Below are 17561 nucleotides of genomic sequence, written 5' to 3'. Positions count from 1 at the left end.
ATTTTTTAAACTTTAAATGGACATACAAGATAATTAGAAGAATGTTTCATCTGTTTAAATGCAATACACAATGCATAGGTGTGAGAATTAATGGATTTTCTTTTTTTAAAAAAAATAAAGTTTATTTGTGAAGAAGAACTGGGGTATAGGTCAGAGGTGGGGGGGAGAGGTGAGAAGATTCACTACAGAGTGGGGAGCAGAAAAGGCAGATTTACTGAAATACACTGCTAAGGGCAGCAGCCAGCAAGACAGGAGAGGCAGCTGTGCAACAAGTGGGTTAGCTCCGTGGCGGGGGATTGAACTCAGGCTAACTCAGGCCATAGTGGTGATAGCACTGAGACTTTAACCCCTAGGTTGCCAGAGAGGCCAAAAAGGAGTGTTTTTAGAGAATATTAATGCTATAGATATTCATTAATAATTAATAATAGCACAATCCAAATGTCTCATTTATGTGTAAACTAAATTTAAAAACTTCTAAAATTATATATCATGACATTCTGTGTATATGTGGGAGGCAGATTGTTTTCTTAGATTTTTGTCATTTGGGAAATATTTCCTTAATATATTTTTATTTAGACAACTTGTTAAGGGTGTAAAGTAGGAATCAATCAAAAATATCAATTCAATATTAAGTGAATACCATATACTACAAATTGTAGAGAAAATCAAGAGAAATACAAAATATGATCTCTGAAATAAAATTTCATTCTTTTTCTTTTTTCACTTCTCATTATTTCATAGTATGGCCTTGAGAATGCAGTCCAAGAAGGTATGAGATTTCAAAAATATATATTTTGCTAGGTTAGTTCTGTTTCTGACCCACTATAAAATGGGCTTAAAATAAGTGTTATAGGAAGTTGATTAATGCTTTTTTAGTAATTTGTGTTGATGCATGATCAAAGTAATTTCAGAAAAAGATGAATAAAAGAGTAATATCAGCTATTATATTGCTTCATGAAACATTAACTTTGAAGATAAATGTTGATGAAGTGTATGAGGTCCTCATATTGGTTCTATTTAACTTTTAAAAATAAGCTTGACAAATGCAATGTCAAAGAAACAACTCTTTCACCAGGGAAATCAGAGCAAGTTCAAATGTCTGAAAGCCTAGCGTATACTTTCAACTTAATTGTAATTTTTTAACAAGAATGAACAATGTAAAAAGATGAAGCAGAGAAATTTATGATGAGGGCAGTTCACTAAAAAAAAGCTTCTTCCTACATATATATTTTTTCCTTTTTTGAAAACACTTCTGACAATCATAACAATTTTATCTGCAGAGGTACCATGGCTTCCAATTACAGAAAGTTTATGTAAATGTATTTTCTACCTAGGATTCAGAAGAAACTATATATCCATGACTGCAACCCTACTATAGTCAAAGGCATGGCTTCTCTTATGGAAATCTTTTCGAAACAAATGTCATTCATCCTTACATTCTGCTAGATATGAAGTATCTGTATGATAAATTTAATTTCTTACATTTAGAATAAAAAAACAAAAATCCCCCAGCTGTTAAAAAGTGGAGAGATTTTGAAAAATGATACATCATATACATCAAAAATTGGATAGCACCTAGCATCTGAATATATGGAGCAAAGTAACTCCAAGGCACGTGACAATACTAATGTATTAAAAGGAATCCTTCAGGATGACTTGCCTGCTCAAACTCTTCCATGTCTACTTCTCCATCACCATTCAAGTCAAACATCTTAAAGGCAATTTCAAAATTTCTCTGAGGAGCTGCAAGTAGATAGGGAGGAATAAAGAAAGAAAGGAAGGACAAAAAAAAAAATTTAGAATTTTTAGTCCTTATTTAGGCCTTGACCAAAAATTAAAAAATTATTCAAGAAAAATAGATGATTAAATATTAAAATGTAATATCAAGTCACCGAAAGCCTCCGTATTTAACAAGGTCAACTTTTACCATGATCAGTAAAGAGCATTTGTCTATTTTTGTTTCAACACTCTCTCTCTTAAGTACTTCAGCTTTGCTTTCTTAGACACCATCATCTTTTTTTTTTTTAAGCTTCACCCTTTGTAGTTTGCTTAACATTTAAATATTTAAATTAGCTCTCTTATTTTTCTTTAGGTGAAAAGAATTCCTTGCCTGTTTTTTTTTTACATTTTTTTAAATAATAAATTTTATTTTTATATTCCCCATACAATTGCAACCCCCTTATTTTGACCCCAATCCCTCCCCTCCCGCCCCCGCCCCCCTAAAAGTGTCTCTGGTTCATAGTTTTTTGTTGATTTTGATTTTCACTTTCTTATAGTTATTCATTTTCCTGGTCCCTTATTTAAGTTTTCTAGATTCCTGCTATGAGTGAGACCATCTGGTATTTTTCTTTTTCTTTCTGGCTTATTTCGCTGAGCATGATCCCTTCCAGCTCCATCCATGTTGCTGCAAATTGCATGTGTTTATCTTTTTTGAATGCTGAGTAATATTCCATGGTATATATGTACCACATCTTCTTGATCCAGTCATCTATTTTTGGGCATTTGGGTTGTTTCCAAAGCTTAGCTATTGTAAATAGTGCTGCTATAAACATAGGGGTGCAGGTGCTCTTTGGAATTGATGTTTCTGTGTCCTTTGGGTAAATACCTAGGAGTGGAATTGCTGGATCATATGGAAGCTCTATGTTTAGTAGGTCCAGAAATCTCCACACAGCTCTCCATAGTGGTTGGACCAGTTTGCACTCCCACCAACAGTGCAGAAGAGTTCCTTTTTCTCCACACCCTCGCCAACATTTGTTGTTGCTAGTTTTTTTAATATGACACCATCATCTTAACTGTAGAATATTAATGTTGTTCTGTTACTTAAATACACCGTTATTTATTCAAGATGAAAATCAACCTGAGGTGAGACATGATGTTGCAAAGTAAGAAGCTGAAATTCTAAGTCTTTGTCTTGCCTTTTAAAAACAAGCTAGCTTTCTACTTGTTCTTTCTAATCTCTCCATTTTAAGTAGAGCCAGGAATTCTGTGGATGCTGTTATGCCAACAGATTATTAATTATACTAGTTTACTCATTAGCATTACTGCCTTGTTGTAAGGTAGAAAAAGCATACTGTTAGCTACTCAGACTCCTATTTCAACCATGTCAGCAAGGTACACAAATTACTAAGCAAGATATACTTAAATGTTAAAACAGAGCTTAACTGTAAAGGCAAACAAACAAACTAAAAAATGGAAAACTTGAGAAGATTTTTTTCCCTTAAGTAAATGATGAAAGTTTGTCAAGCCTTCTTTAATATTCTGAGATCAAGCAAAACATAATTAATATACCTGTGCATTAGAGTAAAACATAAAAGAAATAGCTCTCTTTCCTTATCTTGCAGAATATTCTGGTAATAAAAACTAAAAAAGCCTCCATTGGAGCTTCGATTTGTGTAGCTATAAATTGATGTAATGTATGTAGAGAATAAACCAAAATAAAATATCCCTTATATTGTAATACTATTGAATTAAATTTTCAGTTTAATTCATTTTCAGCTAGTTAGCTAGGCTGGTAAGCACCTGGTTTTGAGTTCACTGAGTGAATCATGTGCCTATCAGTTTCCAATTGTCTGCCACATTTGATATTGGCTTTTAACAGATGCTCTTCTTTAAGCCAAAAGTACAATAGCTGGGAAGGATGCAGTCGGGGAATTAGATTTTTGTATCTTTATTGCCACTTCTTACATTTTTCCTGTCTAGGTGTTACCTTTTACTGATTAATTACTATGTGCCAACTACTGAGCTAGGTAATTTAAAGCTGCTGATTATTTGATTTTGTACTCTCAATTCTGAAAGTTTTCATTTCTTAGTTTTTTAAATCAGGAGAAAATTGAGGCTCAAAATCATTAAGAATAGGTGAAAATCACACAGTTAATATGTGGCAGAACTGGTAAATGAACCTAGATAAATGCTGACTCAAAGTCCATATACTTTTCATTATGCTCCACAGCCTATAATATGAAGACAGAGGTACCTACAATAAAGAACACATACACTCTATTCTGATGTTTTGACCTAGAAATAAAACAAAATATGACTCACTGGTTACATCATTCTCTGCAATAACTGAGAGTTCCAAGTTGTGCATCTTAAGGACATAGCTGACATCAAAGAAATACTGCATATGCCATGCTCAGTGGTTTAGATTCGACTCTACTGACTGGAGATCTATAGACAACTGGAGATCTAGATTCACTAAAAGTTTTATGTACGGCAATGATACAATCAAATAGGCATTCATAAAGTAATGCTCTGGCTACACCATGAAGGATGAGTTGGAAAACAAGAATTAGCTTCAGATTTTCAGATCAAATCACATGTCATATGTTTTTAAAAATTCAGAATATTCAGGAATGCATTCTCCTATTCTCCCACAAGTCTCATACTTGGTTACTTCACTTATATGTATTATTTGCCTATTCCTTGTAAAGACTTGAGACCGTAATAGGTACGCCCTGAAAGTTTTAAGTAGGGGAATGACACAATCAAATAGGCATTCATAAAGTACTATTCTGGTTACACCAACATGGATGAACTGGAAAACAAGAATTAGCTTCAGAGAAGATAACAGATGCTCTTGTTGAAAGTGCAGGATAGTGACAGGCGATAGAGCCAAATCGTGGTCCACAAGGAGCTGGGAAGGCCTTGGCTATTGGCACACACTTCTGTGGCTGCAGGGTCTTGCCAACGGTATGCATATGGCAGTGGAACTTCTGCTTTGGTGAGTAAGCAACTGAGTCCCCGTTCATCTTTAAAGAAGCTTCTGTGGCTTAATCATCAAGTCATATTCTTAGTTTTTTTTAAGATTTATTTAGTTATACAAGAACCAGGGTACAAGCCAGATGCGCAGGAGGGTGAGAGGATCCACCAGAGACAGAGTGGGGAACAGAACAGGCAGAACAACCAAAATACACTGCTGAGGGGAGTAGCGGGCGAGACAGGAGAGGTCTGCCCCACCATGTGGGTTGCTCCGCGGCCGGCGGGAATCGAAAAGGCACTGCAGAGGCTGTGGACAGCCTCACAGCGCTGCACTCACCTGCCTGTGCCACCAGGGAGGCCCCATATTCCTATTTTCAAGGACCTTATACTACTACTACTATATGTGGTGAGGTTCATGCAATTCATATAATCTATGTGTCAACTTATGCTTCATTACTGGAAAGACAAGGGAGCCAAGCAAAAAACTGAATTATAAGCAGGATTAGTCCTATAAAATGTCAAGGAAAGATTTCGTGATGAGTTTAAGATAAAACAAGATGATGACCTCATCTTTGAGAATAATGGTATAAAGATGCAACAATAATCTGATAAACACTGACAAAGTTTAAAAAATGTCAATAATGTATGTTTTCACCAATATTACATATAGTCAATTAAATTTAAGTGTCATCTCAATAGCTAATTTTGAGGCACAAATAGTTTTGGGTAGACTATAGATTTGGTAGTCAAATGAGAGAATGAACAATAAATTGCCCCTTCAAAAGAAATAATCAACTATTGGGTTGTCAGAAAAGTCATGATGTAAAAAAAAAGTGTCGTGACTTTACGCCAACCCAATATTATCTTTATTGAATTTTCTTAGAGTACTTTATACCTTTGAGAATGGTATAATATTAGGAAAGACTTGACCTCATTAACCACAGGGCCAACCTGGGGGAAAGATATCCCAGATGCAACGTACAGTCATAATGCCTACACTCTGTACAGCACCTATACAAACCCATAAACTGATTGACCAGTCTGTAGTGAGTTATAGGGTATCCAGACCCCACTAAAATAGGAGAGGAGAGGAGTTAAGTTGCTATTCCTAAAAGCACTTATTGGAAGGATCCAGTTAGAAATTCTGTCCATAAAGAAAAAAAGTTAGAAACTTAATGCATATTCTTAGAAAAGACTTGAATTCATATTGACTTACTTTTGCTTTTATTTGCAAGATACTAAGATAATAAAATTGTAAGAAAATCACTGTGAGCTTATTACCATTAGATATAGGCTCTGCAATGGCAACAGAGAGCTCTTTATTCTTTGTTGTATAGCAACTGGCAAGGCTTTAGTTGTACAGACACTCCTTACTATTGCTTTTCTACCGTTTGCATTTTTTTCTAGAAAATATATTTGAGCCCTGATTCTAAAATAAAAAAGATCTATAATTTCACACTTAAATGAAATAGTTGATGTCTCTAGTTCACAGAACATAGCTTTTGAGCTGTATCTCAGCCTTAGCTACTAAATGACCTTCAGAGAGCTGCCAGAAGCAGTCTTTCATATAAATTGCTCTTCCTTACACTGTTATTTGACAGTTGTGCTACAGGAAGGGTATTAAGTGCCAGAGATGTCAAAAAGCTTGGATTCCCCAAGTGTTCCTGGGAGATTCTAAAGGCATACATCCTAGTGCATTATCCTTGCATTAAGGTCACTTCCCCCCATAGGAATATATTTTCTTTAAATGCACATTACTATTTTTATGCCCAAATTACATATGTCCATATGATAGGACCCCTGAACTTCTGTCTTCAGAGATCTTTTTAAAAAATCACCTGCCTGATATTCACTTCATTATACTGGTTTTTCATTCCATCCCATGTGCTCAATAATAGCTAAAGTGGAAGCTTATGTCAAAATATTGCGTTTTCATAGATAATTAGAACTAGCAGCTTTAATAAAGAGAATGGATTTTTGTTACTTAATCCATGCTGATCTGAAAGACTCTCTTAACATGTGACTAGGTTTGGTATGCACCTGAAAGTTGTTTTTCAATTTAATAATCAAATGGAAAAAAAGTAGCTTATTCTAATAACTTTTCTAGTTTTCATTGTGTATTGTATTATTATTGTTATGGTTTTCTAAAAGATTTAGTGATTAGATTTAGTGACCAAAGACACTGCTGAGGGGAGCAGTGAGCAAGGCAGGAGAGGTCTGCCGTGCCATGTGGTTTTCTCCCTGGCTGGACGGGAATCGAACCCCCGCTGCAGAGGTTGCGGACAGCTTCACAGCACTGTGCTCAACCCGCTGCACCACCCGGGAGGCCCTTATTATTTTTAAACAGTTTTAAAGACTAGGCAGGATGTACAAGGTACCTGGAGCACTATAAAATTTTAGGATGTATTATAAGTAACTATTCAGAAAAATTCTTAGATATTTATTTAGCCAACAAATATACACTGAGTACTTATTATATCAGATACTGTGCTGTATTGCTTCTCCAGAAGGGGCAGTGATTAGGTGAACCATGCCATGACAACCACTATTTCTTGCCTTGATTTCCTTTTTTGCACCCTCAAATTCCCCAGAACAAGTATTTTCTAAAATTGTTCTAGAAAAGGTAAGCAACACATGATGAACCCTAAGCATAACCAAATACTATTAATTTGTGAGTTTTATGGAGAGGTCAGCTATATGTAGATTTTTTTGTCTATCTTATTCTAGTCCAGTTTGTAAGACGTAAACAATGTGGAAAAAAAAAACAAAACAGGGCTTAGAGACCACAAGATTTTTAAACACCACCAATTATTGAGGACTGAATTTCTACAAGCATCCACAAAACAAGAACAGGACAGGGTTGGGCCTGAGAAGGAAAAGGACATATCTGGGTCAGACGAATTAAAATATTTTTAGAGCAGCACTGTTACTTGGATACAATGTTAGGTACTTTGGGGATAACAAGTCAAATGACAGTTTCTATTTAAAGGTATTTAGTGATATTGTATCTACTGCCTAAACATTCATCAATTAGAAATTCTTTTTTTTTTTTAATAGAGGCATGTTTTTATTTATTTATTTATTTATTTGTTTGTTTTGTTTATACATGCACTGGGTACAGTCAGAGGCACGGGAGGGTGAGAGAATTCACCAGAGACAGAGTGGGGAGCAGAGCAGGCAGAAGGACCGAAGTCCACTGCTGAGGGGAGCAGCGGGCGGCAGGAGAGGTCTGCGCGCCATGCGGGACCCTCCTCTGGTGGCCGGGGAGCAGCCAGGGATCAAACCGGCGCCGCAGAGGCTGCGGGCAGCGTTGCAACCCAGCACTCAACCGCTGCGCCACCGGGGAGGCCCCTAGAAATTCTTTTGAATTAACAAGTATTTTCCTGCAAATATATCCTTATTAATTCTTTATTTAATTAATTTAAAATAATTTAATTAATTCCTTATTTCCACAAAAATGTGATTTCCCCCTTCAATTAATTTAACTCTTTTTATATTCCTATATACCCCCTATAAACATGTGCAAGAAAAAGTTTAACCCTAAATTATATAGTTGTACGTTATTACCACAATCAAAAATATGATTTTAAAAAGTAGACAAAATGACAACACAATTATAACAAAAAAGTGTATACTTACTAGAAAGAACAGTTGTAAGGAAAATGTAGTCTGAAAAGGAAATGAGTCCACATTCTCCGAGGGTGTAAAAGATACTGCCTTCATCAGCAAATTTTTCTCGTTCCTGGGCAATTTTCTATTAAATGTACGGGTTTCACCAAAAGATAAAGAGGAGATATAATAGTGAATAAATATTAGAGATGAACCATCATTTACCTGATAGTTTTATGTTATTTCTCATAAGCAATTCTCTGATGGCCATTCCAAATTAATGGATCCTTTACAGTTTATAAGATGAGGAAAATAGTAAGACAAAGACTTTGTTCCAGCACTGTCATATAAACATTGGAAACTAACTTCAATTTTATGACTTCCCGACATTTAACATATACAAGCCTACTTCAGGGCTGGTTATGTTTTGTAGTTTTAAAAACAATCCTTCTTCTATAGAGGCATATAAAGTAGAAAATATTTCAAAGTAAAGAAATGAAAAACTAAAATGAAGTCAGCTCTAATTGCCCAAGGAAAACATACTGCTAATGATCAAAATGAAGAAGTAACTATTTCTAAGGCCCACACAAAAGCTCAGAAAACTAATTTCTGGAATACTATTTTAAATTTTATTTTATGATCCCAACAAGTTTAGTTTGGGAATGAAGAACAGCTTGCAGAGTAAACATCTCTGAAATATCATGGCAAATCAGATATACATGCTAGGCAAAATTTCAGCTATTTGAGGAAACTATACAAACATTTAGCTTTTACTCTAAGTATATATTCATTTTCTTTGCTCTGTAAAGTTCACAGAGAGAGTAAATTCTCAGCTTCAGTAATCGCCTATCTGGTAAATAGGTGTTTAGGCAACTAATCCTGTATTTTGAAACCTTTGCTAGACTATAAACTTAGTGGTGATATGATATTGAAGATATTATAAAAACTGAAAAGGATCCACCAAAGAGCTAGACTTGCAACTAATTTCTGTAAGTTCTGAGCCAATAAAAGATATTCAAGGAGTTACTGTGAGTACCAAAAGAAGAAACAGAGGTTTTAAGAACCCAAACCAGCAAAGCTCAAAGTAATAATGTCATGCAAGCACAAAAAAGCTGCATTGCAAGCATAACCTCCATAGGAGTATCAAGAAAACTAAATCAACAAGCACCACAACAGCATCCAGGTATACACAACTATCCAATAGGTTACCTCTGTCTGATGGAAATCCCATCATATACCACAAAGGAAAGAAAATTGGTTAACCAATTAAAAACACAAGTACCAAATGAATCATCATGATCACCTTAGTAAACCAATGCAAAATAGCCTCTACTAGATATTTGCTTGTTTGGATAATACAATAACCATGGAAATGTAAAAATCCACAGATGGTCAAAAAGCAGTACTATGAATTTGAGAGCAGGTTCTACTTAGGAAAGGGCTTGTCTGACTTAACCTATGGCAGACCAAAGGAATGGTCCTGCTTGACAGCATTTGGAGATTACTTTTTTTGAGCTGACAACAGAAATAAACACATAGTCTGATATATTCAGATTAAGGTTAAATAGATCCTATACCAAACTTAATCTTCTATCAAGAGATTAAAAAAAAATTTCAGGGAAAAAAGCTATCAGATGATAACTATAACAGCAGTGTTTTTCACTGGGAAGTTAATGTTTTAATTTCTCAAAGTAAGAGAACAAGTGGCTACATTTTTAAAATTACCCAAGATACTGTAAAAGCAAAGCATATGAATAGGAAAAAATACACAAAATAAGAACAGGCTCCCAATGGCACAGCACTACTAGCCAGAAAAATAAATGTGTAGAGAAGTTGAGTACTTATATTTATATAAGTACTTAAAACGACAGAGTAACATTATGGGGAGATTACTGATAAAATAGTATTTATTTTGTAAAGAAATAAAATAAATAATGTATTGGGTGCCAAAGATTGAAAAACAATCTAGGGACTGAGTGAAATGACACAGCTAAGTCAAAGAAGAATATGTAACATTTTATTTCCTATGAACAGACATTTTCTTACATACCACAGTAAAAATTCAATAGTACTTAATAGACAGTAATATATAAACTACTGTCTAATCTACAGTCTTTTTAAATAAACTGATTTCTTTTTTTTAAAAGATGTATTTATTTATTTATGCATACACGAGTTGGGGTACAGGCCAGAGATGTGAGGGGTGAGAGGATTCACCAGAGACAGAGTAGAGAACAGAATAGGCAGAGTGACTGAATACACTGCTGAGGGGAGCAGCAGGCAAGACAGGAGGGGTCTGCCTCACCATGTGGGTTGTTCCCTGGCCAAGGATCGAATTCGTGCTGCAGAGGCTACAGATTGCTTCATAGTGCGGTGCTCATGCCCTTGCACCATCAGGGAGGCCCTAAAACTGATTTCTTTTATAGGCATTTTCCCCCTACTTCAGGATGTAACCCACAATCATAAATGGCATTTGACTGTCAAATTTCTTTAGTCTCCATTAATCCAAAATAGCTTTGTTTGCCCTTATTTTTTCCTTTTGCAGTTTATTATTTTCAATTGTGGTAAAATTCACATAAAAAACCCACCATTTTAACCATTTAATTATATAATATGCCTTTAGGTTTGACTTTTTTCACATAACATAATGTTTTCTAGGTTCATCCACTTGTAGCATAAATCAGTACCTTATTCTTTTTTATTGTCAAATAATATTCCATTGTATATATACCACAATTTTTGCATCTAGTCATACACTGAAGGATGTTTGGGTTGTTTCCATCTTTCATCTTTTGTGAATAGTGCTAGTATGCAAATATATGTACAAGGAATTGGTTTAGTATCTTTTACCAATTCTTTTGGTACCTAGGAATGGAGTTGCTGGTTCATGTAGTAATTCCATGTATACGCTTTTGAGAATCAACCAAACTGGTAAGCAAACACCATTTCTGAACTTCAGGAGCGATGTGGAGGCATATTCCAAGTAAAATGTAATCTTCCTTAATTGATAGTAATGTTCATTTTCTCTGTCTCAGAGAAAATGTTGTTTTCACTAATATTTATGTTAACATGTATTCTGCTATGAAAATTTATTGTAAGGATTTGTGTTTAATTTGAGCAATAAAGTCAATATAAATAATATAATAAATTAAAACAAAAAATTCCCTATATACAAGTTAAAAGAAATAGAATATATTCCATTTCTATCCTAAGGGCAAATAATGTGAGATTAAGTAATATATTAAAATATCCATTTGGTAAAAAAATTTATATTTAAGGGCCTAAGAGAAAACTTGTTTTATATTAAAGTTCCTACACTAAGATCTAGCAATACTTCAGTATATATGCTGAAATTTAAACAAAACTGGTTATTTTAAAAAGAGACTGCGGGCCTCCCTGGTGGCACAGGGGGTTAAGACACAGCCTGTGAAGCTGTCTACAACCACTATGGCATGAGTTTGATCCCCGGCCAGCCAGGAAGCTACCCACATGGCGCAGCAGACCTCTCCCAGCTCGCCCGCTGCTCCCCTCAGCAGTGTGTTTCAGTCAGTCTGCCTGTTCTGTTTCCCACTCTGTCTCTGGTGAATCCTCTCATCCCCACACCTCTGGCCTGTACCCCAGTTCTTCTACAAATAAAAAAAAAAGAGACTGCAATTGTTGATACCTTACCAAATATTATGCTATTTTTGCATCACATAGGTTACCTATCAAACTCTAGTGCATCACTTGAATCTTTGAAATTAAGGCTGTGAAAGCAAATGCAGATCCAAAGATCAAAATAGCACTTTTATTCAATTTACTGACAAGGGTTACCTCTTTTTGGAAAACAAAACAATGCAAAATATTTCAAAGCAATGTGTCACTGAGTTAAATGAATTAATTTTAAATTGTTTCACCGTTTAATTGCATGGTCTAGTTCTAGATCTTATTTGCTACAAAGTTTAAAACATAGCTAGCTATACCTTCACTATTACTAATCTATTCAAATGATTGACCTCAATGAAAGGCAATACCTTTTACTTGAAGTAAATACCTTCATAAGGATTATGATATTGATTTCAATTGTACCATATCCTGAAAATTTTTTATTTTAGATAAGTAGACTTAAAAATAAGCAGATAAATACTTAAAAATAATCCTGTACATGTGTAATTGATATACTTCTCAGTGAGTTTAAAACCTGAATTGTTTTTAACAGAATGGCTTTGTGCTAATGTACTCTCACTGGTTATTGACCACTCACATAAATGTACAAAACATATGGCTAAAGTTGCAGGTGCCATCAGGAGCCCTGGAATTGGATGTGATTCAAACTCAAACAGACTTAAAACAGATACAATTCAAACACATTTGTACTCACTGTGCTCAAACAGCAAATGCTAACTGTTGTAGGACTGACCTAAATAGGTCTAATAATTTTACCTTCTAGTGCTCAACTGGATATAGTCAAAGTGAAAAATCCTATCTAGGAATTTAATGTCACTATTTATTCTAGTTAGGACCACTTCTCAAATTCTAACTTTTGAAATGAACCTTATCTACCAAACAGAAGTCGATGGACTATGCTGGCAAAATAGATGCTTGTATATCGTCCAGAACTTCAAGACATCTTAGAATATAGAAAATCTGACAAAGAACATGCCTTTATTATTTAAATTAAGGTACCATCTTTTATGAAATGGAAATAATTGCATTTTTTTAGTGTTAACATTTCTCTATACTGCTGAAATACATTTTAAAGTCTATTAAAATCTTTCAAATAATAATTGAAGTAGTATTTGAAAAAGCAAATTATAATAACATGCTTCTTCCAGAAAGTGAAATTTTGCTAAATCATTTCTACCTAGGGAGGGGGTTAGGGGAGGTGGGAATGTTAGGGAAGGTGAGAACGTTAGAAGAAAAGAGAAAATTCAGCAATTTCCCCATGCAATTAATCCTTACATTTCATTGTTTAGTTGTTGCATAGATAGATGCCAAAGCTTTGGTAAGAAATCAATCTTAAACAGTCACACTATTCCCAATGAAACAGAAAATGCTGCACAGTTTAAATATGAGCTATTTTTCTTCCCTCATGCCTAGTTGAATTTGCAAAAAGGTAAAAATTTGGTGCTATGTCAGATAAAAATTAAATAGTTTCTTAATTTATGATTTCTTCTCCTGACTCAGAGTTTCCAAATTTTTCAAAGGCAATATTGCATTTGAGACAAACAAAAACATAAATTACTGCGCAACAAACTGTGGGAGGTGAATGCTTAAGATACTGTAAACTTCACTCTGCCAAAAAGCAATTCTCTTTTCAGTCCCAATTCTAACCACCTTAACTCTGAGAACAACTCCAAATACCTAAAATGCAAATGTTTTTCTATTTCATTAACTAGATGTCTATAGAGAAAATGAATACAAATGGAGATGCTTAAAAAAAAAGTGGCAGATTTGATTAAAGAAATGATAAAAAATTCAAATCCCACAGAAGTAGCATTAAGCTCAAGGAACTGATACAACTTTATTGAAATGATTTATTTCAGTCCTCAGTAATTGATGAGGTGTTATCAAAACCCTAGAAGGGGAAATCTTCAATTCTATTATTCTTGATCACATTATGCATGTACACTTGCTTGCAAGCAACTCTGGGTGGATCTGTGTTTTACCATTATTCACTACCTGCTACCTAAATATAAAAATTTAGTGTTTAATTTTGACCACTCAAATAAACAGATGCTGAAAAAACTGTCTTGAAAAGAACTGTTTCAGGCAGCAGTCTTGATTTTGGTCACAGAGGTTATAAAAGATTTCCCTGTCAGTTCATGAAAAACAAGTTCATGTACAAATTATGAAAAATAAGTTGCTATATTATTTCACCCTCTTCCATTTGAAAAAAATTATTTAAAAAAAATCACATCATAAGAAAAAGAGTTTTCACTCTGAGGATCACTGTTCACATCCTTGATTTACCCATTTTTAATAACTGTCATCTCCCAGGAAACTCTTTAGGTGATGAATTTTAAATTATTTTTAAAATGGACTATTTATATGTATCCCTTGAACTCCACTGACCATTAAAGACATAGCAAGAATTAAGAAATTGTAGTTTGCATATTCTATGCCAGTCATTGTGTAACTCTATGGTTAGATTAATATGTAATTGGGGAATTTTTTACTTAAATTTAGAATTTGAAAAACATGCATTATGGCAAAACAAATATGCAAAGAAAGAACTATCTCACATATTATCTGTAACCAAAGATCATCAACAGATGTGTAGGCTAGTTGAGAACCCATTTTTATCAGAAATAAATTGTTTTGAGCAGTTTTATAGAATGTTATTTGTGTAAACTAAAACATGGTAGGTGCTTGTGCTAAAACAACAAAAAAAAGCAAGTTAGTCTGGAACCAAGGCCTCACATGTCAAAATGGATTTTAAATCTTGTTTCAAGAAGGGAATGCTAAACATGAAGGTGTTAATAAATGTAATGGTTAATCATGTTTATGCTTTCAAATCAACAATGATTTGACCCCAAATTCAAACACAACAGAATCTAAAATAAAAAAATGTAAAGACATCTTAATATAAGTTTAAATATTTGGGAAAACTAAGCAAACTAAATCCTTCTGGAGAATACTTAATGAAAATACCACTTCTTTCTTCAATCTGAATAATCAAGCATATAGGTTAAAGCAACAGACTTTAACAGTGGTGGAAGTCAGAGACTGGAAAGAGATATTATGGGTACTCCCCACAGCAATATAATAAGTATTTGATACTATTCCCAAGCTGCATCTGAAGAACAGCATTCTATGCTACCAGAAAAACAATATTAATCCAGCCTTTCCACAAATAATAGGAAATTAGCATGCAAAGGATAAATCCTTGTAAGGATGCAAGCAAGAACGTCGTCTTCTATAAAGCGGTTGCTTACTGACCCTTGGAAGCTTAAAGCATTTATACTAGTGTCACCAAAATGAGTGATATTTATAGAACTCAATATAGACAATTCCCTCAGAACCTATTCTAAGGAAAAAAAGAGCTTATTGCTTTTAATATAAAAGCTATTATTAACAAGATAGCCTTAAGAATACAGTAACATTCAATTTTGAATCTGATCAAGAATGGCTATTACCTTCCACAAAGTCTAAAGAACACTGATGCTCTTTTGTCAAATATGGTGGTTGACAACTCAACACTGCAAATTCCAGAGACTTCCAAGCATTTACCAATTCCTATATCTTTACTTAGTTCTTTAGTAGGACATTTATCCAAGGCAGGTAATTTTAAATTTTTAAGCCATACAATTAAAAGGTTGAGAAAGAGTTTTTGGCTGCCTCCTGCAAATTGTCCTGCCGTAATTAGGGAACTGGAAATAGTTTTTCTCAATCACAGGTGTTATCATCTCATATGATTTACTTTTCTGAGCACCCTGTATGACGCTATGTTATAACTATCCCAAAACAGAATCTCCAGCTTCAGAAACACTGATAATTGGATTATAAATGAATTATTTTGACAAAGTTATTTAAGTATCTGTTGGTTTATATCAGAATGCAGTTAAAGACAAAGGTAATATAATCTATAGTAACAATAATAGGATGATTGGTTTAAGGGTTTGCTAAGGAGACTACTAAAAATATATCCCATTTAAAAAACAAGGAAGTACAGAAAAAAATTTCTATAAAGTGCACCCTGTGATTTTCATTAAATGTCATTAATTATTTTAAATAAAAAGATGTTTCCTCATCTTATAGCTTACTAATTTATATTTTTATTAGGAAATGTAAAAGCAGTACTAATTTAAGCCTTTGAATTTAAAAAGTACTTCTTAGATGTGCCCTTGAAATTCTCCTTTGCCTACCTACAATCTTTCTAAATGTTCTCCTTTCCCCTTTAGTCATTTTATTGAACAAAGTGCAACCAAATAATTGCCTAAATGTATTTATTAAGAAATTTATTAAGAAAAAAAGGTTGTTATTCACTTGAAGTTACTGTTGTTTCACCGTTGCTGTTACAGTTCAACAAGTAATGTGACATCCCAAATAACACTATTTAAATGACCCAATTAACTAACTATCCTTTATACAATATAGCGATTAAAAAAGTTTATTTTGCATGACACATAATACTAAAACTTCCTTTTAAATATTGGTGGGTACTATATTCTCAAGGACTTGTGCAGTTTTCAAATTGTCATATTAAAGATAAAGTATGTTAATTTAAAGTGACAGGAACTGAATCATTCTTACGGGAGCAAAGGAAGGACATGAGCATGCACTGAACCTTTGTCCCTGAAGCATTTCTATGTATTATGGAACATTAGTTATTTAAGGCACATGCTGCTGAATCAGTACCTGCCAGAAATCCTGATCAGAAGATGAGAAAAAGAAAAAAAATTCACATTGTTTGATTATAAGAAAACTTCTAAATCAAATACACACACATCACAAAATACTATATAATATCTAAGGGACCAAATACCCTTACAGGGGTATTTAAACACCTGGAAATAGGAAATGAGGAATATTAAACATATTATCTTCTAAGTACCATAGAAAAAGCAAAACAAAAAACCTCTAATGACTCAGTTTCTTATCTCACCAAGTTAAAACCCACAGAAAAGTTTCACATAACTATAAAAAGAAAACATATGACTAAGCACTTGCATTTTAAAGAAAAAGGAAAGTTAATTTTTCATTTTTTTAATGGACAGTCAAAGCATTTCTTTAATGATAGTGTCTTGCTAGGATGTCTTATTATTTCATGGCTACAATATTTTAAATATTTTTTTATTGAAGTAACTGCATTATAGCATTATATAGTTTCAGGTGTGCATCATTACAAATCAATATCTGTATATTCTACTTTAAATTCCCCACTAAAAGTCCACTTCTATCCATCATACAATTGACCTCTTTTACCCAATTTATCCACTCCCTTTCCCCTTTACCTTGGGTAATCACTAATTGGGTATTATAGTCTAAAAGTTTATTTTTGTATTATTTGTAATATGTTCATTTGTTTTCTTTCTCACATATGCATGTAATTATATGATTTATGTATTTCTCCATTTGACATGGAAATAACAGTTTTTAACTTTACGACAAATTTGTTGCTTAACTACCCACGTTAACACATAGGCAATCACACTCAGATGAGTTCAGAGAATTAGTATCTAAGCTGAGGAGTCCATAGTGACTATTTAGAAACAAGTCTCCTGTAAAATTATGTTGTTCTAAATAAAGTGCTATCCACATTTCTAATAAGA

General features: G+C 33.8%; 1 protein-coding gene across 4 annotated transcripts in view; it reads right to left on the bottom strand.

Moving 5' to 3' along the window:
• MICU1 (mitochondrial calcium uptake 1) overlaps positions 1-17561 on the bottom strand; it is a gene marked incomplete at its 5' end in the record, with an annotated part of 98174 nt that overhangs the window by 55495 nt on the left and 25118 nt on the right. For 3 of the 4 annotated variants that reach the window (XM_084245376.1, XM_084245375.1, XM_084245377.1), the window contains 2 exons: positions 1661-1743; positions 8338-8452. In XM_084245376.1, coding sequence (XP_084101502.1) covers positions 1661-1743; positions 8338-8452 — 198 coding nt within the window. Of the gene's footprint in view, positions 1-1660; positions 1744-8337; positions 8453-16647; positions 16660-17561 lie in introns of all 4 variants that reach the window. The other variant, XM_084245378.1, reaches the window with a different exon arrangement.

This window comes from Talpa europaea (assembly GCF_964194135.1).
Source record: "Talpa europaea genome assembly, chromosome: 10".
In the NCBI taxonomy this organism is placed as follows: domain Eukaryota; kingdom Metazoa; phylum Chordata; class Mammalia; order Eulipotyphla; family Talpidae; genus Talpa; species Talpa europaea.
This window is presented reverse-complemented; position numbering and strand designations above follow the sequence as displayed.